The sequence below is a fragment of the Rhinopithecus roxellana genome, chromosome 12 (assembly GCF_007565055.1).
Source record: "Rhinopithecus roxellana isolate Shanxi Qingling chromosome 12, ASM756505v1, whole genome shotgun sequence".
Taxonomy (NCBI): Eukaryota; Metazoa; Chordata; class Mammalia; order Primates; family Cercopithecidae; genus Rhinopithecus; species Rhinopithecus roxellana.
Genome location: NC_044560.1, coordinates 58,779,478 through 58,805,860, shown reverse-complemented (window position 1 = coordinate 58,805,860; position 26,383 = coordinate 58,779,478). Strand labels below are relative to the sequence as shown.

General features: G+C 41.6%; 1 protein-coding gene across 3 annotated transcripts in view; it reads right to left on the bottom strand.

Annotated features, from left to right (window-relative positions):
* The window catches only part of ST6GALNAC5 (ST6 N-acetylgalactosaminide alpha-2,6-sialyltransferase 5), a 189,716-nt gene extending 172,359 nt beyond the window's left edge, over nucleotides 1–17,357 (bottom strand). For 2 of the 3 annotated variants that reach the window (XM_030943002.1, XM_030943003.1), the window contains exons 1-2: nucleotides 17,108–17,318; nucleotides 16,053–16,289 (exon numbers count right to left, since the gene is read on the bottom strand). In XM_030943002.1, coding sequence (XP_030798862.1) covers nucleotides 16,053–16,289; nucleotides 17,108–17,122 — 252 coding nt within the window. In that variant the 5' untranslated portion in view covers nucleotides 17,123–17,318. Of the gene's footprint in view, nucleotides 1–16,052; nucleotides 16,290–17,107 lie in introns of all 3 variants that reach the window. The other variant, XM_010370955.1, reaches the window with a different exon arrangement.
* Nucleotides 17,358–26,383: the final 9,026 nt, after the last annotated feature.

The window sequence follows — 26,383 nt, the reverse complement described above, 5'->3', positions numbered from 1 at the left end:
GTAACAATCTCTCTGACAAGATTATTCTAGAATAAAGTGTGCCCCCTTTCCCTGTGGCACTTTTACATACTAAAGTCTCTGCCAGCACACTTATTCTACACCCCACTGGCTGGCTCTCCTGCAGGTGGAGAGTTTAATTCCTGTTGTCACCAGTATGCATTATGGAGTCTCGACAAACAGCTTGCTTCAGCCCTCACCATAACACTACTGTTTTGCTCAAGTCAGTATGTGGTATTCAGATGCACAGCAAGGTTCAAAATTAGACAAAGCTGAAGTGCCATCTGGGATCATCCTCAGCTCTCTTTACCAGCTATTGTGAGGCACTCTTGAACCACAAACCTTCTGCTGGTGGAGGAGCTGCATTCAGACTGTCTGCACAGACACAGGAGGGTAGCCAATCACAGAAACTTAGGGCAGGTAGAAACCTGAGGTCTCTTCATCATCCTCTGGCTGTGCCACTTACCCAAACCACAGCAACAGTCTGCTAATTGGTCTCTCTTCCTACAACCTATGGCTACGTTAACCCATGCCACACGGAAGCCAGGGTGATCCACTGGCACACATATCGGATGGAGTTACTCCTCTAATTTACCTTTTAAAGACTTCCTCAATGCTTTCGGGATAAAATTCAATCTCCGCAGCATATAACACTTCTCCAAATCTGCACTGAAATTTTATGTGTCTTTCTGCCTCTCCCAACAGATGTAAGTTTCATGGAGTTGGGGATCACATCTTTTTTCACTGTTCATTGCTTCCTGGATCCTGAACACAATGCTAGGCATATGGTAGAAACACAATATTATTTAATAAATGAGGGAATGAATGAATATAATTTAACTTCCTCTTCTATAAACTGGATCAAGCCTAGAAGTTATGACTTTTGAAAAAGCTTGTGGATTTGTCACGTATTTCTCGTGTCATGGTTAAGAAGACTACTATTCTGACTTCTATCATCATAAATTAATTTTGCCTATTTTTAGTGTGATACTCATGGAATGACACAGTATGTACTCTTTAGTTCTGCTTCTTTCATTCAATATATTTCAGTTAGATTCATCCATGTTGTTGCATGTGCTCAGTCTATTTTTAATTTTTGTGTAGTATTCCATTATATGAATTTAACATTTATCCCATCTACTGTTAATGGAATTTTTGTTGTTTTCAGTTTGAGACTATTATGAATAAAATCAATGGGAACATTCTGTACATATCAAAAAAAAAAAAAAAAAAAAGAAAGAAAGAAAGAAAAAGCTCACAACAAATAAACAGCCTGGGCCTGCCTGCCTCTCATGGTACTATACTGTTTTCAAATATGGGCATCATTGCATCTCCACATCTGGTCAACTGTTCTGGAAAGGTCAGGAGATGTTGCTCTGTATTCAAAGGGGAAACAGAAATTAAAGATGTATATGTCAGATACCTGAAGCCCTTCCGCCCTTACTTATCATTTCTGTCCATTCCTATAATTAATAGTGAAATCTCTTTATACTACATATAATTAAAATAGAACTTTGCCTACCCAACATTCAACAAATATTTATTTAGCTTTCATATGTCTGAGATACAGTTTTCAATTGTGTGGATACCAAGATAAATAAGTTATGTTCTTAGCCTCAAAAAGGTAAAACCTAGTCAGGGAGACATGCATGTGGAAAATAATTGCAATATTGTGTGATTAGAAAAGCATGTGTAAGATACAGAGAATATTTTAGTACTTACCAAGGTGTAGTAATTATAACATTTATTTACTCCACTGATTTTCCTGTGGGCAGGGACCAGGTCCTTTATTTTGTTTCCTCCCTTGTGCCTGCCACATGGTAGGTACTCAGCCAATATGCGATTGACTGACTGATGTGTAGCTGACATAAGAGAATGTTGGGTCTACTCTGCAGAGATGTTGTATCTGGGAAAACTTTAGAAAGGAGGTGCTGAAGCAAAAGCAGATAAGAACAAAACAGCAAGGTATGTTTCCTGGGTTCATGGTGCCTAGGCTGAGGGCAGTGGTGGGGATAGGACTAGAGAATTAGGCCAGCAAGATCCTGTTGGGCTTTGTAAGCCTTCCTGAGGGTCTGAACTTGATTCTGTAGGCAATGGGAAGCCATAGGAAACATGCAAAGAACATGAAAAGATCTGTAAGTTGGAAATGCAATCATACTTGCAGTTCAGTCAGTGGAGATGTCTCATATGTGCAATCAATTTCCAAAATATGCTTTCTTATTAAAAAATTATTTGACAGTGCATTTCAGTCTGCCAGAGAATACTCAGAATCTGTGCAGTTTCCCAGGAACTCTACAGACACCTCCTTAGTCATTAAGAGTGAATATACTAAAAAAGTTTCCTTTTCATAGCTATAGCAATGATCAAGGTTAATTTTCCCTATGATAGGTAAAATGGTTTCTTATTTGCCTGAAGTAATTCCAGCCTAGAGTAAGTATTACATCTCAGAATTTAGGGGGAGTCAATGATATCTGCAGAATGGTAGTTCTTCAAACACTTGGTTAACTAAGTCTCCTGATGATGTTTCCTTCTCCACTGTGGAGAAGATAATTCAGCTAAATAAGTGCTCTGGTCAGAAAATTTTGTGCAAGTAATTAAACATGACACTCCTTTTGGCTTGGTTTATGTTTTAAAGGCAAAAATCTACTCTGATTTGAAAATCGTTTCAATTAATTAGTACCATGCATTATATACGGTCTCTGAAACAACCATTACAAAATTGGTGGTTGGTGGAAGACTCTTTTTAACTATCCAGAGGCATATTCTCATATTCATTTCAGAATAATAAGGTGTTTAAATATTTATTACTTTTCAATAACTGGGTAGGCGCAGGCTCCTCATTTTAATAAATTCTGTCCAAATAATGTTGAGTCACTGCTTAGAAGATGTTGGCACTGAATTTCCCTTATGGTTGTGATGTTCACATCAGAGATCGACATTTTACCCAGGCTCTGCCACTAACCCACGACCTTGGGCAAATCACACAACCACTCTGGAATTCCTTTTGATAATTCTTAAGTTTTCCTTCTAGCTCTGAAATTCTGAGTATGTTTTAAGAGATCTGATTAGTACAAGAAGGTAGAAATGAATTAGTTAAGACCTACAAATTGTGGCAGGAGGAATTGATATTTATGACGTGCAGCTATTCCTTTTCAGTAACTCCAAATGGTTAGAAACTCTTGAGGTAGGCTTATTTTAGAAGAAATACAAAATCTTTATGTAGATATACTCATTCATTCAACAAGTATTTATAGAAGACTCATTATATGCCAGGCATTATGTTAAAGGCTGGCAATACAATGACAGAAAAGAGAGAAAAAAATGCCTGGTCTCCAAGAGCTGGCTGTCTAGTAGGGAAGGCAGACAATTTTAGACAAGAAATAACAATAAAGTGGAATAAGTATTATCATGGGATCTCAACTATGAAGACAAAACATACAGCTCAGATCAAACCTGGGCTATAAGTCAGGGAAGGTTTCACTGCAGATGGGCTGTCTATGCTGAGAATATGCATTCCTATGATTTTTATTTGGAAGGACATATTGAATAGAGCATGCAATAAAAATATTTATTTGTTCCAGGCCCAGACTAAGTGTTTAAGACTCAGAGCTTATGGAGAAGAATTTTAACACATCTCATAAATGCACATACCTCTCCAAGTTTTAGCAATCATTTGATCATAAATTCACTGACTCCCATGAGAATTCTTCCATTGGATCAAGTTCTGGGGTATGGATGACAATATTATTTAAGAGATAATCACTCCTTGTCATTCTATACTTAAGGCCCTACACAGCGTCCAAAGAGTATATAATAGGTGAATAAGAGGTTTTAAGGAACGACTTATTGATTAATGATATGTTTTAATTTTTCAAAGTCCTTTCACATATTTAATCTTCCATAATCCTAATATTTGCAAAGCAGAAATTATACTATACTGACACTTCACCCTAGAGGTTATGGAAATTCTCATTTATAACAGGTATCATGTTTCTAAGACAGACCTGATTGCAAATACTCTGTCTTGTGGCCAACACAATTATATCCACATTCACCATAGCGTGAGTGTGATGGTTAATGCTGAGTGTCAACTTGATTGGATTGAGGGATACAAAGTATTAATCCTGGGTGTGTGTGTGCCAAAAGGGATTAACATTTGAGTCAGTGGGCTGCAGAAGGCAGATCCACCCTTAATCTGATGGGCACAATCTAATCAGCTTCAAGCGAAGCTGGCGAGACTGGCCTAGCCTCTCAGCCTACATCTTTCTCCCATGCTGGATGCTTCCCGCCCTCGAACACTGGACTCCAAGTTCAGATTTGAGACTCGGACTGACTCTTTTTGTTCCTCAAGCTTGCGGACAGCCTATTGTGGAAACCTGTGATTGTGTAAGTTAATACTTAATAAACTCCCCTATATATATGTATATCCTATTAGTTCTGTCTCTCTACAGAATGCTGACTCATACAGATTTTGGTAGCAGGAGTGGTTCTAGAGGAAAAGAATATTAAGGATGGAGTTCTTTTGTTGGTTTTGGGGTTTCTGAAGTTGGCTGCTTAATATGATTAGACCCTAAAATGCCAAGGACTCTACTTCTAATACTATGGAGAACACTGATAGTCCTTGGTGTAAACTGTTTAGAGAGTTATGCAAAATTAAATGCATTTGACACTCCTGATTCACCGCTCGTGAGAGGCAAGGAGTTTAGTGACTCTCTATGTAATAACTTTGACCATATGTGGAGAACCAAGAAACATAATGAAGCTGGTTGGTTGTTCCTAAGTTCAGTTGAAAAAGTGATGAAAGAAAATGATGAACTCAGGGATTCTGTTTCCTGGCTTCAGAAGCAGATACGGCGCCTCAAATCTGATAAGACTGTCCTGAGTGAAAGACTCCCGTAGAGAAAGAGTTGAAATTGTGGAAAACAGACACAAGTTCTTATCATGCAAGTGGCTGACTTACAACAAAAGGTACGTGCACAGCCTCGCCAGGTGTCTACTGTTAGAAGCATTGATTGGAAAAGAATGGCACCCTGCAACTTGGAATGGGGACATGTGGAAGACCCCAGTGAAGCTGGGGACACTGAGTTTGTAAACTCTGATGAACCTTTATTTGCCAGAAGGAACAGCTTCCCAATCTGCAGTAGTGGCAACATCCCCTCCCAGACCTATGCTGCCATCAGCCTTTCCACTTCTGTCTGAAGAGATAAACCCTGTGCTGCCTGAGGCAACTGTGATGGCCTCCCCTGAGGCAGCTGCCGGGCCAAATAGTGTTAATTCTCCTCAGGAGCCACCCCCAACACCCATGTTTGCTTCTAGACCTATAACTAGACTAAAGTCCCAGTGGGCCTCTAGAGATGAGGTTGAGAGTGTGACCCAATAGGAGGTGTGCTACACTTGAAAAGAACTGTTTGAATTCTCTCATTTATATAAACAGCAATCTGGAGAATAGGCATGGGAATGCATATTAAGGGTATGGGACTATGGTGGAAGGAACATAGAGTTGGATCAGGCTGAATTTATTCATTTGGGCCTGCTCTGCTTTTAATACTGCAGCTCCAGGAGTTAAAAAAGGTTCTAATAGTTTATTTGCTTGGTTAGCTGAAATATGGATTAAAAGATGACTCACTGTGAGTGAGCTGGAAATGTCTGATCTCCCCTGGTTTAATGGAGAGGAAGGGACCCAAAGGTTTAGGGAGACTGGGATGGTGGAGTGGATTAGTCACTTTAGACCCATCTGGGAGGGTCCAGAAGATATACCCTTGAACAATGCCTTGTGAAATAGATTTATGAGGGCAGCACCCGCATTTTTGAAGAGTCCTATAATTGATCTTCTCTGCATGTCAGATCTAACAGTGGGAGCCAAGTCACTCAACTACAAAATTTAAATATAGTGGGAATAATTGGATCCTGAGGTGTCGGGGCCAAGTGGTGGCACTCAATCGTCAAAGGCAAGGTGGGCATAGCTACCATAATGGACAGCAGAGGCAAAGCAACAATCAGAATAGCCCGATTCATGTAGAGCTCTGCCATTTGCTAATTAATCAAGATGTTCCTAGAAGTGAAATTTATAAGAGGCCTACTGCATTTCTACTTAATTTATACAAGCAGAAAATTTCAAAGTCAAATGGACAAAAAACTAATTTGAATTGTAAAAACAAAGAATTATGGCCCCTTAATCAATTTCCAGACTTGAGCCAGTTTACAGACCCAGAACCCCTTGAATGAAGGGGAGTTTGGAACCCCTTGAGGAAGGACCCTACTACATTACCGACAATTTATGCAGTGACTCTTTTTCCCATCCTTCCCCCAGGAGATCTCCAGCCTTTTGCCAGGGTACCTGTGGACTGGGGAAAGGGAAATGATCAGACATTTGGGAACTACTGGACACTGGCTCTGAGCTGATGTTGATTCTAGGGTACCCAAAATGTCATTGAGGTCCTCCCATTAAAGTAGGGGCTTATGGAGGTCAGGTAATTAATGGAGTTTTGCTCAGGTCTGACTTACAGTGGGTCCGGTGGGTCCCCAGACTCATCCTGTAGTCATTTCCCCAGTGCCAGAATGCATAATTGGCATAGACATACTTAGTAACTGGCAGAACCCCTACATTGGCTTCCTGACTGGTAGGCCATTATGGTGGGAAAGACCAAATGGAAGCCATTAGAGATGGCTCTATCTAGAAATATAGTAAATCAAAAACAATACTGCATCCCTGTAGGGATTGCAAAGATTAGTGCCGCCATCAAGGACTTGAAAGATGCAGGGTGGTGAGTCCTACCACATCCCTGTTCAACTCTCCCACCTGGCCTGGGCAGAAGACAGATGGATCTTGGAGAATGACAGTGGGCTATTATAAACTTAACCAAGTGGTGACTCCAACTGCAGCTGCTGTACCAGATGTGGTTTCACTGCTTGAGCAAACGAACACATCTCCTGGTACCGGGTATGTAGCCATTGATTCGGCAAATCCATTCCTATCCATAAGGCCCACCAGAAGCAATTTGCCTTTAGCTGGCAAGGCCAGCAATATACCTTTACTGTCCTGCCTTCAGGGTATATCAACTCTCTAGCTTTGTGTCATAATCTTATTCAGAGAGACCTTGATCACGTTTCGTTTCTACAAGGTATCACACTGGTCCATTACATTGATGACATCATGCTGATTGCATCCAATGAGCAAGAATTAGCAAACGCACTAGACTTATTGTTGAGACATTTGCGTGCCAGAGAATGGGAAATAAATCCAACTAAAATTCAGAGACCTTCTACCTCAGTAAAATTTCTAGGGGTCCAGTGGTGTGGGGCCTGTCGAGATATTCCCTCTAAGGTGAAGGATAAGTTGTTGCATTTGGCCTACAACCAAGAAAGAGGTGCAACAACTACTGGGCCTATTTAGATTTTGGCGGCAACACATTCCTCACTGGGGTGTGTTACTGTGGCCCATTTATTAAGTAACCCAAAAGGCTGCCAGTTTTTAGTGGGGTCCAGAACAGGAGAAGGCTCCGCAACCGGCTCAGGCTGCTGTGCAAGTTGCTCTGCCACTTGGGCCATATGACCCAGCAGATCCAACGGTGCTTGAGGTGTCAGTGGCAGATAGGGATGCTGTTTGGAGCCTTTGGTTGATCACCGCAGAGGCCTCTAAGATTTTAGAACAAGGCCCTGCCATCTTCTGTGGATGACTACTCTCCTTTTGCTGTTACTGGGCTTTGGTGGAAACTGAACATTTGGCTACGGGTCATCAAGTCACCATGCAAACTGAATTGCCCATCATGAACTGAGTGCTTTCTGGCCCATTCAGCCATAAAGCGGGTCGTGCACAGCAACATTCCATCATCAAGTGGAAGTGGTATATATGTGATCGGGCTTGAGCAGGTTCTGAAGGCACAAGTTAGTTACATGAGGAAGTGGCTCAAATGCCCATGGTCTCCAGTCTTACCACCCTGCCTTCTCCCTCAGCCTCCATGGATGGCCTCATGGGGAGTTCCCTATGACCAGTTGACAGAGAAGAGAAGACTAAGGCCTGGTTCACAGATGGTTCTGCATGGTATGCAGGCACCACCTGAAAGTGGACAGCTGTAGCACTACAGCCCTTTCTAGGACATCCCTGAAGGACAGCAGTGAAGGGGAATCTTTCCAGTGGGCAGAACTTCGAGCAGTGCACCTGGTTGTACACTTTGCATGGAAGGAGAAATGACCAGATATATGATTATATACTGATTCATGGGCTGTAGCCAATGGTTTGGCTGGATGGTCGGGGACTTGGAAGAAGCATGATTGGAAAATTGGTGACAAAGAAATTTAAGGAAGAGGTATGAGGATGGACCTTTTTGAGGGGTCAAAAAATGTGAAGATATTTGTGTCCCATGTCAGTGTTCACATGGAGTGATTTCAGCAGAGGAGGATTTAAATAATGACCTATTCTGTGGGCACCACTCAGCTTCTTTCCCCAGCCACCCGTGTCATTGCCCAATGGGCCCATGAACAAAGTGGCCATGGTGGCAGGGATGAAGGTTGCACATGGGCTCAGCAACATGGACTTCCACTCACCAAGGCTGACATGGCTATTGCCACTGCTGAGTGCCCAACTTGACAGCAGCAGAGACCAACATTGAGCCCTCGATATGGCACCATGTGTCAGGTTGATTATATTGGACCTCTCCCATCATGGAAAAGGCAGATGTTTGTCCTAACTGGAACAGACACTTACTCTGGATATGGGTTTGCCTATCCTGCACACAATGCTTCTGCCAAGACTATCATCCATGGACTCACTGAACGCCTTATCCATCGTCATGGTATTCCACACAGCATTGCCTCTGACCAAGGCACTCACTTTATGGCTAAAGAAGTGTGGCAGTCAGCTCACGCTTGTGGAATTCACTGGTCTTACCATGTTCCCCATCATCCTGAAGCAGCTGGATTTATAGAATGGTGAACTGGCCTTTTGAAGTCACAATTACAATGCCAACTAGGTGACAATACTTTGCAGGGCTGGGGCAAAGTTCTCCAGAAGGCCATGGTGGCAGGGATGTATGCTCTGCATCAGTGTCCCATATATGGTACTGTTTCTCCCATAGCCAGGATTCACGGGTCTAGGAATCAAGGGGTGGAAGTGGAAGCGGAAAAACTCACCATCACCCCTAGTGATCCACTAGCAAAATTTTTGCTTCCTGTTCCTGCAACATTATGTTCTGCTGTCCTTGAGGTCTTAGCTACAAAAACAGGAACGCTGCCACCTGGAGACACAATGATTCCATTAAACTGAAGTTAAGATTGCCACCTGGACACCTTGGGCTCCTCCTACCTTTAAGTCAACAGGCCAAGAAGGGAGTTACAGTGTTGGCTAGGGTGACTGACCCAGACTATCAAGATGAAATCAGTCCACTACTCCACAACAGAGGTAAGGAAGAGTATGCATGGAATACAGGAGATCCATTAGGGTGTCCATTAGGGTATTATCATGCTTTGTGACTGAAGTCAATGGGAAACTACAACCGCCCAATCCAGGTAGGACTACAAATGACCCAGACCCTTCAGGAATGAAGGTTTGGGTCACTCTACCAGGAAAAAAACCGTGACCTGCTGAGGTGCTTGCTGAAGGCAAAGGGAATACAGAATGGGTAGTAGAAGAAAGTAGTAATCATTACTAGCTACTTGAACAGCTGCAGAAATGAGGACTGCAATTGTCATGAGTATTCCCTCCTTCTGTTATAAACACGTTTGTGCATGTATACACTTGTACTAAGAAAAGATCTTCGTTTTATTTCCTTTTCCTCTATCATGTGACATAAGATGTATTGACCGCATATCAGCAGTTAAGTATTAACTTTATGTAATAGTATTTGGGTTGGTGGTTGGTGTGTTTCCAGTTGTATGAAGGATAGTTATATTATGTTAGGCATTATCATGACCTCATTATTGTCTTTATTTGAAGATTATGTATGATCTCAGGAGATGTGTATGGGTTCAAGTTGACAAGTGGTGGACTTGTGATGGTTAATACTGAGTGGCAACTTGATTGGATTGAGGGATACAAAGTATTAATCCTGTGTGTCTGCATGATGCTGCCAAAAGGGATTAACATTTGAGTCAGTGGGCTGGGGAAGGCAGAGCCACCCTTAATCTGGTGGGCACAATCTATCAGCTTCCAGGGAATATAAAGCAGACAGAAAAACGTGAAAAGGTGAGGTGGGCCTAGGCTCCCAGCCTACATCTTTCTCCCATGCTGGACACTTTCTGCCCTTGAAAATTGGACTCCAAGTTCTTCAATTTTTAGACTCAGACTGACTCTCCTTGCTCCTCAAGCTTACAGACAGCCTATTGTGGGAAGCTGTGATCGTGTAAGTTAATACTTAATAAACTCCCACGTGTGTGTGTGTGTGTGTGTGTGTATAAATATCCTACTAGCTCTATCTCTTTAGAGAACCCTGACTAATACAATCAGTTATGAGATTTAGCTTGGTTAAGGTGGTTGCCATATGTTACAGAGACATTTAAGAAGGTGTAACTTCATGAGTGCAGAAGACCCTATGTCATGCCAAAGGAAAATCATAAAGAGACAATATTTTGAATTTAAAATCAATCCACTTTGAAGTTGCTTTGATATCCAATTTATTCACTTATTATTCATTGGATATCCTGCACACACGCATGAACAGATATGAGGCTAATAAAGAGTGGAATATTAGTTTGAAAGCTTTACAAACTTCTAAGGTAATAATATAATTTAACTTGTTTTATAGATGGAGAAAGATCACAGAAATTATCTCCCTTTTAGAGTCAGTGCCTTGAATTATTGCTTCTTGATTTCAAATTATTATTCATTGCTTGCCTTATTATTGAACTTTTCTTGTTTCTTTGTCTTTTCTCTGCAACTATTAGATCAAAGGTTCTTTGAGGGTAGGGACTGTGTTCTTCCTCCAGAATGCCCAATTTTGAAACTATTAGGCCTTCAACAAGTGTTTACCAAGGGCTATGATTAGTTCAAAAACCTAGGAATGAATTAGCTGCAGAACTACGCATTGTGATGATTAAAAACATTTCAAACAATGTTTCTCAAAGTTTAATGTGTGCAATATTTAAAAAGGAAGCTTGTTAAATATGGATACCTAAATCTCATTCCCAAAGATTCTTTTGTCTTTCCTCTTAAATCATTACCTCCTCTGCCTCCCTGTTATTAGAATTACTTTTGTGGGCAGAACAAATTTAGGAAAAATGAGACACACTAGGGTCTTGAGACTGTACTGATGATTCTTGCAGAGAAAAAATTTGACGTAGGTAAGTAGGTCTGTTCTTCTCTCCTCCACTTTCACTTCCTTCTTTCTTTCTGTACATACTTATTGTGCACCCATTAAATTTTAGATACTGATCTAGGTCCTGGAGTTAAACTGTTCAACAAGATGTAAAAAGACACTGCTGTCACAGCGCTTAGATTCCAGTTGGGGGAAGGGCAGAAAATAGACAAGTAAACTTTAAGATTATTTCAGATATTGTTAAATGTTATAAGGAAAATAAAACAGGCTAATACGACAGGGAATGACTGTTGAAGAGGGGGCTAGTTAAAGAATGTGGTTCACAAGAAGATGACATGTGACCTGATGACTGAATGACCAGAAGAAATCAACCATGCAAAAGACTTGGGGAAGAGCTTTCCAGGAAGTGAGAAGAGCATGTGCAAAGGTCCGGAGGCAGAATGAATGTTCACAGATCAGCAGGAAAGCCAGCATGCCTGGAATTTAAGAGTGAGCCAGGTTAAACTCATCTGCCATTTACAGGAGGATAGTGGTATCTTGAAATTATCCCGTGGGAAGCTGGAAAAATTATCCTGGCTGTCACAGATTTAAGGACGGTTAAGTATTTTAATAAATGTTATAAAAAAACATTTATCCTGTTAAAAGTGACTACATTATTGCAACTCTTCACTCATGAAACAGTGTTCTTTTTCTGATTTTGGGGGTTTGAAGCTTTGTGGTAACAGCATTTCATTATCATTGGCAGATTACATTTTATAATACCCGAACATTGAAAATTAGCTCATTTTGAATTTCCTTGAGATTCAAATGATTTAGCATTCATTTCAGTCATTCATTCACAACTCAAATGTCATAACATACGGTCAAATACATTATGTACACTTGTATTTGAGAATTTTTTATACTTTTCTAAAGGAGGAATACTCATCCCATAATTTCAAAATAAGTTAGATGGCATTTATCCAAATCCTGGTTTTGGATTATTATTTTTCAATTTTTGCACTGATTGTCTTACCACTCCAACTGGATAGGTACCAGTTAATAGTAATAGTACTATTACAACTAAGCAATTTTGATTTGTCTGAATAACTGAGTGCCTAAAAAAGGAAAGAACTAAGGACAAGTATGTTATTGGTATGTGTAAAATCCATCCCTGGGGGCTACTTCTGAAGCAAAGAGATAGCTGCTCAGCTGTAGACCCCACTGATCACTGCCCTTTCAGAAGCCATTTCAGTAAAGGGTAGCCTGGGTGATAGTGGGCCTTCTGTGATAAGAGTCTATCCTCTAAAAATGGGAATTAGCTCACAGTTTCATTTTACAGGGTCTACCAGATGGCAAATGACCTCGTCTACCCAAACGAGATCTGGACTGGAAACTGAACTGCATTCCAAGTTCCCTTCCACTCTACTATAAGACTTGGAGCTTTCCTCTAAGGATTTCTTGATTTAATATGTGTGTGTGTGTGTGTGTGTTAGCTTGGTTATACATTAGGCTGCAGTTCTAAATGCAGAAGTTTCCCAAAGCCATGAAAATTGGCTTCTTCAGTTGTACCTAAGCAATCTTGTTATCATTGGCTTCCAAAAACTGGGACCAAGAGAGTAATGTTAGAATACAGCTATAGTACCTGAAGAGACAGACATGTAACACGAGGGAAATGAGTTGGTGGAACATTTGTGGGAAGAGGTCTGGGGAAAGGGATTGGGAAAGAAGAGAAAGACTCTAACAGAAAATGCCTTCATTATGACAAGAAACTCCATGTAGCCCTCATTTAGTGATACTGAAATTACAACTGCAGCTCGCATAGTTTGTGAAAGAGGAAGTAGAGAATATGACCATGAAAAGTGATATTTTAAGCCTCAACACATGCTGCTCATCACTGACTTGACTTGCAGCATATCTTTCAACAAAAGCACATAGTGATTTAATCTCAACAGTAATTCAGTCTGCAGCCATATGAGACAAGACCATCATTGCAGACAGGCTGTAATTTGTGAAACTCAGGTGCTGGGGATTAGGACCACCTGTTGAATTTAATCTTCGAACTGTTAATGTTAACAACATCATGTAACTGAGCATAAACACTACATATTTATCAGTCTTTGGGGCCTCCAGCTATGGAGGTGTGAACATTTTCCTAAATAATATCTGTAACTCTCTCCAGACTCTGTACATCAATGGCAGATAAAAAAGGCTGTTGGAATTCTGATTCAATATGCAGCAGCATATGGCTTGGTGGTCATCACATCCAGCATATTCCATCATTTTTCTGAGGCCTGATGTGAGGGTAAAAGAAAAATAAGCAATCTGAGTATCATCTGGCAATATAATAAGAATAGAAAAGCTTTCATTTCTTACTCTCCCCTGTGCTAATTGGAAAAAAAAAATTCCTAGCATTATTCTAACAAATGTCTTCCACCTTTGCCTTCGAAAGACTATAGAAAGATCTCAAATAAACCTAATTAAACAGCAACTTTTGGAGAGAATATAAACAACATTTTACATATGCACCTTCATATGACCATCCATAAGGGAACTCTGCCCAATTTCCTGTCAGCTAAATAGTAGCAGTAAAGAGAATCAGTTAATGCATTCTGAGTTTATATTTAGTTCAGTGGGACAATTGGGATAATGTCTAAACGGAAGACATAGACTTTAAGATATGCCTTTGTTCCCTTGCTTGCGGTGACATGAACTCCCTCAAAACATTTGGGTATAGAATTTTGTGAGATGTTGGTGTTCCATGAAATAATTTCACTGATATTCATATTTATCTCCAAAGACCTTCTTCTACTAGGAATTCCAATGACTGTCACACAATATTTATCATTCATATAGCACTTCACAATTTGTAAAACCCTTTTACTGCGTATCATTTCAATTTTCCATGTAGAGTATCAACATCCCCCCCACCAAATAGAAAAGGACTGTTCTTTGTTTCAGTAAAATAAGGCTCTGATAAACAAAAATTGAAATCAAATATATTTGTGTCAATAAACATTGTTTTGAACATAAACCTTGGGGTATCATACTTTACATTAAGCTATCAATATTGTTAGCTGGTGTCTGTCCAGCAGAAGAACACAAGAAGAAAAGTATGAGAAATCTCTTCCCAAAAGCTGGTCAAAACTTTCAGCAAATTTACCTTTTGATGCTGCCATTAATCAAAGCTTCTCAAGTGTTAGATAGCAATTTCCACCAAACAATAGCCATGGAAATCAGTGAGCTCAGTATATCCATCATACACCAGTTACACATAAACACCACAGCCATCCACAGTCAGAAGCTAATGTCTAAACTTTCCTAGAACTCCAGCCCTTATCAGTTGCTTCCACATGCAGATACAAAGCATATAATCAATCAACAACTAAGAGAGGAAAAGAAAGCTGTAACTGTAAAATTGATAGCCATCTACTTTTGGATTTTAAGTCTACTAACACCCCCAACCCCTGCTCCTGCCACAAAAATAAATAAATAAATAAATAAATAAATAAATAAATAAATAAATAAATAAAGGGCTTCCTGATGAAATTGATTCCTCCTTTTTTGCTTCCCTGAATTCTTCCCATTGCAAAATTCCACTTTTTCAAAGCAGCTTTCCTTGATCTTTCCAGGGAAGTCATCGTTCTCATTTTTGCACCCCTACAGTACTGTTCATATCTAGTATTTATTATACATTTTAATCTATCGGTTTATCTATCTACACACATTTCATAGTATATTGTTTTGTCCTCAGGTGTTTACAGATCTGTAAGACGGGGTCCTGCCTTAAATTCTTTTATACCTTTCAAATCCTTAGCATTATGCATTAAACAACTGTGTGGCAATATTTTGAATGCCACTTTTAAAAAGTTTGGCTTTTTCACATGGTTAGAGCGACCTTTTCACACAAAAGGAGTATCTACTATATATTACTTCGGTTCACAACCATAAAATCTAGTAAAATAAAAGGAATAATTGGGAGATTTCAAGAAATCCTCTAGCTTTATAAAGCTGAGTGGAATTGCGTTTTAATAAAAACATATGAGCAACTTCAAATAATGAGGGATACACTTAAACTGTATTAAAATATCTTCAGAATCAGCACACTTGATTAGGATTCTCCCAGAGGCTTCACACACTGAACCCAGATATTTATTATTCCAGGGAAAGGAGACTCAATTTTTAAAAATTCATCTTATTAATTATTAGCCACGCCATCCAGCAGCTTCCCGGAAGGCAGAGGAAGACAGGCTCACAATGATGAGTTTCAAACCAATGGAAGCTGAGTTTGTGCCTCAAGTCTTCCATGCCTGCCTGGGCACCGCTCCCCAGGGCTGAGAGAATTCAGCCCAAAGCAATGCGCTGGAGAGATCAGAGGGGAACGTTGGATTCTGAGCAGTGGCCGCGGGCTGGCTGCGCTCACCCTCCGGTTCCGGGTCAGAGGAACGCTCAGGCTGGTACCCGCGCCAACCCCAGTTTCCTCCCACCAGGGAGCGACTCGGCAGCCAAACCCGAGGCTCCGGACCTCCATCCGCAGCTGCAATTCTGGGGATCAGGGAGTTCTAGTTCCAGGGCCGATTTCTGCTGGGAAGTTAGGCTTTGGGGTCCACTCACCTCACCCCTATTTTCCACAAAACTTTGTGTCTTTCTCCAAATAAGAATTCATACCAAGTTGGAACTAGCCCACCCTACCCCAGCAGGTCCACTCCCCTCCAGCCTCCGAAGGGCACCTACTCACAGCGCCTCCCAGCCCCGGGAAAGGGGGAAGGCTCAGGTGTGCAGGATCCCCAGGCTGAGTGGCGAGCGGGCTGGCGAGCATGCTGTCACCTTGTGGTCCGCCACGCCGAGGTATCCGTCCAGTGGCCGCGGTCCCGCGGGGACCCCGGGGCGCGGCTGGGGGCTGCTCTTCGCCGCCGGCAGCGAGCTGCCGGTGGCCGACGCCTGCTGCTGCTGTTGCTGCTGCTGCTGCGGGGGCCGCTCCTTCTGGCCGCCGAGGCTGCTGTACACGAGCAACAAGCTGGTGCACATGGTGGTGAGCGCTAAACACACTGCTAGACCATGGCGCTGTGGGCGGGCGGGAGAGAGGAGAGGAGAGGGGCTGAGTACAGACAACGGAGGAGCGCGCCCAGCGGGGACACCTGCGCGGTGGTCACACTAGTGGGGGAGATTTGGCGCGGGGGACGGCTTGGGCCCCAGCCCCGCCGCACGCAACTGGGACAGAGAAAGCACCGTCCCCTTGCGTACCGCAAGGGATGCTTGGTGCGCGTCGCTGCTTTCGGCCGCCGCCGCCCAGATCTCTCGGTAGAGGGCAGGTGATGTACGGCCCCAGGCTGAGGGAGGGAGCGCGCCGGGGCCGAGGGCAGGGGTGGGTTTGCACTTTGGGGAAGGGTCCGTCTACCTCAGCCACCCCAGCCAAGCTGCTGGAATGTTGAGTCCTTAACACTTCTCCTTTCCTGGGGCCCTGGGGCTCTCCTTTGGCGATCCTTGCAAGTTTGAAATCCAAGAAAACGAAGAAAGTCTGCAAAGGTCCCTCCTCCCCGTCCCTCTTAGTTTTTGGCAGGCTGTTGCTTTTGGGCACCCCCATCCCTGGAGCAATCTGCCCACTCCTCCATCGCTCCTGCAGCTCTCTGCCACCCCCTCGGACCTCTCGCCGGAGATCTAGGAGGCGAGGCAACCCGGGTTCCCATCCTGGCTCTGGGATTCCGAGCCAGGCAGAGCTGGAGAATCGGGAGGGAACGCGGAGCCGGTAGAAAGTTGTCCCTTTGTAACAGGCGACCTCGCGGCCCAGGGTTAGGCGTCCCGGAGTCTCCCCGGTGCGTCCAGCGGACCCTGAGCCCGGGGATCCCCCTCTTTGCCCAGTAGAGTTGCCACAAGTGACTCACCATCAGGGTCTTCATTTTGGGCACCTCTTTTGTGCAGAATCCTCAGGCTCGCGTGTCCGGGGCCACTTTTTCCTGGAGGATTTCCATGATGGGTGATGGGGCGGAGGCGGCTCTGATTTTTGCCCAGCAGCCGGCCGCGGCAGATCGCGCGCGGGAGCCGCGGGACCCGGGAAGCGCCGCTGTTGCAGAGATTAGAGACAGAATTAAAACTGAACCGGACCCTCGTAGTCTCTCAGTGATCTACACAACTGCCGCCTGCCGCCGCCTGCTGGGTCCTAAAGTCCTCTGCATCCCCCTCCCCGCCTCCAAAAAATAATCTGAAATTTTCAGTAGTGAAATTTCTGGGCAGAGAGAGTTAACCAAGCCAGTGTACCTGCTTCTTGGTCTGCGGGCTTATTTATCTTTAAAGAAGTCATCAAGTAATAAAGAAGGAGAACCTGATTAGATTCTGAACGTGATAGCCATTTGAAAATTTGCAAACTAAATTTTCTGTTTTGCGATGTTGATAAAAACAAGTCAGCCTCCCCGATGTCAACAACTCTATAGCGTTTGTATTTATGTTCGTAGCATAGAGAAATCTATAATGAAATTATTTTTCTTAAAAAATTATTTATTATTCCGTTTTTCAATTGCTCGCTTTATAATTTTCTCTTCCCTCTTATTTTTACTTTATCCGATCCAGTTATTCTCATGGAATCTTTAGCTCACAATGTTTCGTCTCAAGTATTTCATTTATTATTTTCATTAAATATTGCATTTTATATTTCTGCCTAACCTTTGAGGTTCCTGGTGTTCATCTAAATGATCTTAAAGTTTTAAAAACATTCAGCATGTCACAGCTACATGATTAACTTGACCTGTAGATTCTTCCTAATTTGGATGAAGAATTTCTGTCTGCTAGAGATAAAACTGCATATGGCTTATTTCCTAATCCTAAGGTCTTTGGTGCTTTCCGTTGGTCTACTGTACTGACTGCACATAATTTCACATTCAGGACTTCAATTAAAATTAAAAGAACATAATTATTGTCTTATGTTGGGAAATTCACATCAATAGCTTGTTTTAAGGATGCTCTCTCCTCTGCATTGAATTACAAATGGCATTTGTTAAACGTCTAATTTAGCTAAAAACGTATTTCTTGTGAAATTGCTCAGTGAAAATAGTTGTCTTAATGTATTACTTAACATCTCACCTGTAGCAGTGTAATGTTAAAGATTACATTAAGATAGAAATGATCAGCAGGCCTACTGAACCATGGGCACAATAAGAGCTTTCTCAAGGCCAAAAAAGGCATTACAATCCATTTTTAATCTTCCCTAATCTATTGCTGGACTGATGATACAACAGGAACTATTTTTATCTTATGAGGCATCCTTCCATACTTAGTATTAAGAAAGTTAAAATTATTGGTGCAATAACGAACATCAGAGCAACGTGTTTGGGAGAGGGCAAGAAAGCACATAATTTAGCCTTTCAAGGAAAAGCAAAATAGGAAGCACTGTCCAACATTGCCAGCCTTGAAGCTATTTATTCAGTTTGTGCTTTAGGCATGAATAGTATCAGTTGTTAGGGCAGGAAAAGCAGCAGCCAGAGGAGAATCTTATCAGGTCTTGGCAATTCTTTATTGTATGGTTGCACTTGACACTCAAATTAATGAAACAAAGGACCAACTTGATGAATCATTGGAAGCAGATTATCTGTGTTTCTCCAGGGATCCTTTTAGATGCTATTAGAAGCAGCTACTGCATTTTTCAGGATTATTCCCTCTCCATCTAGCAAGTTGCCCAGTGATTGATAAAACAATTCTAACATATTTTGCCATGCCAAACAGAGGCATCATATTTATGATTTAAGTTCATGGCGGCATGTTGGACATCTGTTACACTGTATGTCTGACCAAATTCATTAAGCTTATGGGTTTTTTTCCCTTCCTGGGATAGCAGTTAGCTAGTTGCTAAATCTACTTATGAAATGGCCAGGGTAAATTTAAAAATGTAATTCAGAGCTTGATTTGAAAGATTTCAAGGTCTTGACTTTTACATATTTGATTAGATGAATGCGGCTGTTTTAGGCATTCTGGCTTGAGAGCCAAATGGACAAGATAGGGTGAGGGAAGCGAGATAAAGAAAACAAATCATAGAATTTACTTCAATTTGATGATCACTAATGATCACCTGTTATTTGGTGGTTCTGTATTAGAGAATACAGTGGTGAATAAGACAGACCTTCTCCTCTAAGAGCTTACAGCCTAATATGTGTGTGTGTATGCACGTGTGTTGAGACAAGTTCCTGAATAGGCAATAAAAGGCAGAGTACTATAGATTCAACATAAATTTATCAAGCACTTCCTATGTTAAGCACTTACTCTGTTGAGTACCTACTATGTGCCAGGCATTGGTGATACCTGGATCAATAGACCACTTGCTATCATCATAGTCTATTCCCAGATAAGTGCTTAGAATCTTTCTGTTACAACCTTTAGGAACAATCAACATACCTGATTTGTTTTTCAACTTCTAAATGCCTGCTTATGTAAGGTCTGAGGACTTTGTTATTTCAAGGGGATCTACCTATGTTTATGTACCTTTATATGCACCTTTAAGTTAATCATTTGAATAGCTACACAGAGTAGAAAACAGGCAGCATTCACAAACACTTGACTGACTTGGAGACAAGTGGACAAGTAGACAAGTCAGTGAAGCTTTTTTAGTTCATCTAACTTGCACAGTTCAATACAATGTGAGTTGAGAAATCACAATTTGTTTCTCAAAATCCAGATAGCTGAGATGGATTTCTCACCATTTAAAATTTTGCCACATTTCTGCCTCTGGTGCCATCACATCCAATCAAATAGCTTCTTCCTTTTGAAAAAAGGAAAAAAAGAAAGGAAAAGAAATTGAGTGTTCTGCAATGTAGGTTATGTGATAAAATGAAGGTGAGAATTGACGAAACAAGGCATGTCATAGGGCGATGAGAGAGCAGGTGGAATCTGTGCTCAGAGGGAACACCAGCCTATGCTCACGCCACAAAAGGCAGCAAGAAGCTACCAAAGGAGGAAGAAAGACAGACTGCTGGAAATCCACGAGCTCTGCCCACTATTCCTAAAATTCCTAAGTGACTTCTCAATTTAGAAACAAACATTTCAAACATTTCAAAGATGGATTAAAACCAGAAAACAACATAATGAACTGCATTTGAGATACAATTACTTTCCACATTATGATCTCAAAGAAAAAGAAGAAAGTGTTACTACATGCAACAAGAGCAAAAATTTTAATAATGGCAGAAAGTCCCCATTGGACAAACTTGATACTTGCCCATTTTTGTTTGCAGTTTCCTTAGCTCTCTTCATTTTATAGGCTAAGCCTAGTGGTTCCATCGGTTGAGAATAAGCTCCTGGAATCAGGCTGTGAAGACCCAGATTCTGACTTTACCATTTTTCAGCTCTGTGACCTAGGGTATGTTACTTTGCAGGGATGTAGTTTCCACATCTGCAAAATAGCACCCACCTCAAAGCATTGTTGTGAAGGTTAAACAAGATACTACAAGTGAAATGTCTTGAGCAACACTAATAAATTGTTAATAGTATTTTATATTTATGATTAATAAACTGAGCTTGAAGGCAAAACACCAGAGCTTGACTTTTACTCTAATTGCTGTATGACCTTGAGCAAGAGACTGTCAACATATCTATAAAATGGATATAACAAAGCCTATATCACAAATTGTTAGAGGGCTTATTAAGATATTGTGTATGTGACTGCTTTGTAAACTGTGAAGCTCTGCATAAACTAAGGTGATAGTAACTCATTCATTAATTCAACAAATATCAATTGAGCATCTACTCTGTGCCAGGTATTATTATAGGTCATGGAGATATGAACAAGACACAGACAGACTCTGCCTCATCAGGTTTACATTTAAGCAAGGATGATAAACTAATACAATAGGACCAGGCATGGTGGCTCACACCTGTAATCCCAACACTTTGGGAAGCCGAGATGGGAGAATTGCTTGAGCCCAGGAGTTCAAGACCAGCCTGGGCAACATGGTGAGACGCTGTTTCTATAAAAAAATACAAAAATTAGCTGAGCATGGTGGTGCATGCCTGTAGTCTCAGCTACTTGGGAGGCTAAGGTGGGATGACTGCTTGAGTCTGGGAGGTCAAGGTTGAAGTCAGGCATGATTGTGCCATTGCACTTCAGCCTGGCTGACAGAGCAAGACCCTGTGTCAAGAAAAAAAAGAATGTCAGATGCTAGGAAGAAAAGCAGGGGAAAAGTTAGAGATTGAAGTGTAGGAGCTGTTATAGCTAGGATGACAACAATTGAGCAGATAAATGAGTGAAGTGAAGGAGTTAGCCATGAGGCTATCTGGAGGAAGGTCATGCCATGCAAAGGGAACATCATGTGCAAATACCACGAGACAAGAGATAGCTTGCCTAAGACCTTGCTTGGCATGTTGAAGAGACAGCAAGGTGGCTAGTGAGGCTGGAATAAAGGGAGCCAGAGAGTGGTAGAGGAGGATTGGCAGAGAGGCAGTCTGGAATCAGATCATCTAGGACCTTTTCAGCCATGAAACAGATGGTGTGAAGGAAACCCACTGGAGGGATTAAGGCAGGTAAAGATTATGGATCCGTAATGCCTTGGAAAGATCACCTGACTGCTGTGCTGAGAATAGCTTTTGGAGAAGGGAGAGTGGAAACAGGGAGATCAGTTTAGGCTATTGCAATAGTCTAGGTGAAAGGAGGTCATAGAACTTTAACAAGTGACTGGATTCAAGATTTGCTGATTACTGGGTATGAGATACTATAATAGAGGTAGAGAGGAGGGGAGGAAAACTGTAAGACTTGTGGACTGGACAGCTGGAGAATGGAGCTGCTATTTCCAATATGGGGAACACTGTGAGAGAAGAAGGTTTAGGGGCTGTGGAGGGAGAATTTGGATGTAGACACAATCAGTGTGAGATGTCACAGGCACTTGCAGTTCAGCATGATGTTGGGCTTAGAGATGTGAACTGAGTATCACAAGTAGGAATGGATGAGATCACCTAGGAATGAACCACAGAACAGAAGAGGTCACAGGCCTGAGTCTTGAGAATTGCAAATTTCAGTTGCCAAGAAAAGGAGGAATCTTAGTAACCACGGTACTGAAAAACAATAAATGACTATCAGAACTTGATTTGATTTAGGTGACTGATTATTTTCATTTTTAATGGATTTTTCCATGCCAACGCAGTCATTTATGTTCTCAAAGCACTTTTCAAATTTTATTATTGCACCAAGCATATTTAGTCATATCTATTTACATGTTTATTGTTCATCCTCTCTTCCAGACTATAAATTTTCTATGTCTTATTACTGTTTATATCCACCAAGCCTGGCACATAACTGAGGATAATAATATTAATCACTAACATTTAGCTAGCCCTTACTATGCACCAGCACTATTCTAAGAACTTTGCATATATCAACTTATTTAGTCCCTATAACAACCTCATGAGGTAGGTACTATTACTATCCCCATTTCACAAATGAATGAACTGAAAATCAAAGAGTCATTTGTTCAAAGTCACCAAGGTAGTAGATGGTAGCATTGGGGTAAATAAATATTTGATAAAACAAATACATTTTTTTGTTAAAGAATAAATGAATAAGCCAGACATGGTGACTCACACCTGTAATTACAGCACTTTGAGAAGCTGAGGCAGATGGATAGCTTGAGCAAAGGAGTTCAAGACCAGCCTGAGCAACAAGGCAAAACCCCATCTCTACAAGAAACACAAAAATTAGCCAAGCATGGTGGTCTGCATCTGTATTTCCAGCTACTAGGGAGGCTGAAGTGGGAGGATCACCTGAGCTATGGGCGGTCAAGGCTGTGGTGAGCCAAAATTAGGCCACTGCACTCCAGGCTGGGTGACAGAGTGAGACCTTGTCTCAGCAACAATGCAACAACAACAAAAGAATGAATAGAAACTTTTTGAGAGTTCCAATAACCAAGTTCTTCTACTGAATCCTAAATTGGTCTGATTTACAAGAATACTGTATGGATAGTTAAAATCTAATCTTTAGATAGTATAACCAAAGGCATCATTTTGTGAGGTACTTTTTTTGCTAGTTTTATTTTTTAAGATCTATACATACAATAAAATGTTCAGAATGTAAGTGTATGGTTTGATGTGTTTTGACAAAATTATACATTTTTAACTACCACCACTGTCAAGATACAGATCATTTCTGCCACTCCAGAGAATATCTTTATACTTCCTAGGAGTCATACTACCCCTAACCAAAAAGCAAACACGGAGACCTTGTTTTGAGTTTTATCTTCCTATTCTGTAAGTTAATATAGATGACATCATACAGCATATACCTTTTATTCTGACTTATTTTACTCAGCATAATATTTTCGAGATTTATCCATGTTGTTGAGTGTATTAATATCTTATTCCTTTTTATTGTTGAGTACTATTCTATTGTGTGACTGTAGCAATACTTAAAAAACATCCTTCCTCCCGTAAATGAACATTTAGTTTGTTTCCAGTTTGGGGTGCTTACGAGTAAAGCTATTAACTTAAGAGTGGAGTGGTTGTATCATATGATAGGCATCTAGTCAACTTTAGAAGGCTATCAGACAGTTTTCCATATTGGTTGTACCATTTTATATTTCCACTTGCAATGTATGAGAGTTCTAGATAGTTCCACAACCTTGTCAAGCCCTTGATGTGATGACACAATCTTTCTAGTGTCCTTTGCCTTTCAAAAGGTTTATACAGTTTTCAAGATAAAGACCCAAATCTTGGCTGGGCGCAGGGCTCACGCCTGTAATCCCAGCACTTTGGGAGGCCGAGGCGGGTGGATAATGAGGTCAGGAGATGGAGACCATCCTAGCTAACACAGTGAAACCCCATCTCTACTGAAAATACAAAAAATTAGCCGGGCATGGTGACAGGCGCCTGTAGTCCCAGGTACTTGGGAGGCTGAGGCAGGAGAATGGCCTGAACCTGGGAGGCAGAGCTTGCAGTGAGCCGGGATTGCGCCACTGCACTCCAGCCTGGGCAACAGAGTGAGACTCTGTCTCAAAAAAAAAAAAAAAAAAACCCAAAGCTTTGCTTAGTACACAGGATCCTTACTGACTTTGCACTCATCATTCCCTTTTAATCTCACCTCCTAATTTCTACACAAGAATCCTTGGAACTACTCATGAAAACTGTTCTTTTAATTCACAGTCTTTACACTAATCGAGTCTTTTAAGGAGTCCCTCCACCCCTCCACCTCCTCCTCTTTCCTCATGTCTCCACCTGCGCCCTCCACCAGCCTCCCTTACTTCCTTAACTTCCAGTAGGATAGTGGTGCTCCTTTTTTATGCTTCCATAATTTGGTTAAGAGCACAAGCTTGTATCATGCAGACCAGGTTTGGCCCAGCCTCTCACACTTAACTCCCATACCACCAAGAGAAGCCACTGATTTCTTTGTTCTCAATTTCCTCATTTGTAACAGGCTGGTCATTAAACCTTTCTAGCAAAGTGGTTGTATAGACAAAATATACTAATGTAGGTAAAGTGTTCCTCACCCTTTTGGGTATACAGAAGGGTCCATCTAAAGGTAGGTTTTTCATGAGGGACTGCTTGTTTGGTATAAAGAGAGGCACATTCATCTTTCAAATGTTTATTGAGCTTATAATAAAAAACAAGAGTTAATATGAACTGTGTGCCTCCTGTTGTGCTCAACACAGGCAGAAGCTTATTTCACCCTCACCATCACTGTCTGAGGCAGGTAATGGTGTCACCTCCATCTTACCAACAAAGAAACTGAGAGTTGTAGAGAGGTGAGGCCATTTGCCCAAGGTCACATGGCTAGAACGTGACAGATCAAGATTTGACTAGGTCTGTGTCACTGCGGAGCCTTCTCTCGCAAACTCCACATTCCACACTCCACTGTTTCCAAAATGTTCTGACCTTAGGCTGAATCCTCCTCTAAATACTGGGGATGTGAGGAAGAGAAAGACAGCCCTCACTGCGGAAGACAAACCCATATGCAGATAGTTCTTTCTGGTTGTTGTTCAGTTTTTATTTTAAGTTCCAGGTACATGTGCGGGATGCACAGGTTTGTTACATAGGTAAACGTGGGCCATGGTGGTTTGTTGCACAGATCAACCCATCATCTAGGTATTAAGCCCACATAAGCAGATAGTTCTAACCCAATATGCTAAGTGTAAAGATTGAGTTACAAACCAAGAAGTGGACGGGGCACAGAAGAGGGACACGTAGCCATGTAAGAGTGGTTCAGATATAATTTTTGGCAGAAGAGAAATGCTCAGCTGGTTTTTAAGGAACATCAGAAGCAGGACAGGAGAAGTCAGTGTTTCCAGGCAGAGGGGACAGCATAAACAAAGGCATGGAACCTCGTGATACGTGCTGGAAACAGACAAGCACTTCATGAGTAAGGCAGGGAGTTGTCAGAGTCAAGATGGTTCTGTACAGTTGTGCAGGCTGTGCAGTGGCTGAGGATGTACATCTAAATGGGCATCACCCATCATACATGTTGTAGGTTTGTGTATTTATTCTGTCAGTTTCCTTGAAGATGACACTTAAGCATTTTGCTTTACCGGATGTCAGTGCCACAACAATTTTCCAGTAGATAAAAGTAAAGTGTTGCAAGTAAGACGGGCCTATATAAATATGCATAAAAGTATTATTTGGACTAGGAGTAGTCTGCTCAGAATTGCTTTCTAGGTGAATGTCACTGCAGATAGTGAGAAGGATGGATTTGTTGGGGGAAAGAGTGGAGTCAGAGAGCAGCTAGGAGACTGTTGAAGGCTTCAGCCAGAGCAGTGTTGGCTTGGGATGGATTTGAGAAATTCTTAGGCAGGTATTATGTTACGATGGCTAAAGTGGATTAAATCCTAACTTTGTGAAGAGGATTTATAAATACAAAGCATGCTTTTTCCATGCAAAATGGTGTGTATAATTCTGGTCACATTTCAGAATGATACAGGATAAGAAGAAAAAATGGCTTACATCTTATCTTAGTTTGAGTTCTCTCAGAAGCATACCCTAGGATAAGGATCCATGTGCAGTAATATTTGGCAGGTGAAAGAAACCCCATTGGGAGAGTAGGGAAGTGGCACAGGAAAGGAAGGCGGCCAATACATGTTGCATTATCAAGCAAGTTACTACTGTAGGCAACTGGAGCTCAATCCTGCTAGGAACCTCCTGGCAGCCAGTGTGGAACGCAGGCCTCAGTTATTCCACCTGAGGGGTGAGGGAGTAGTGATATT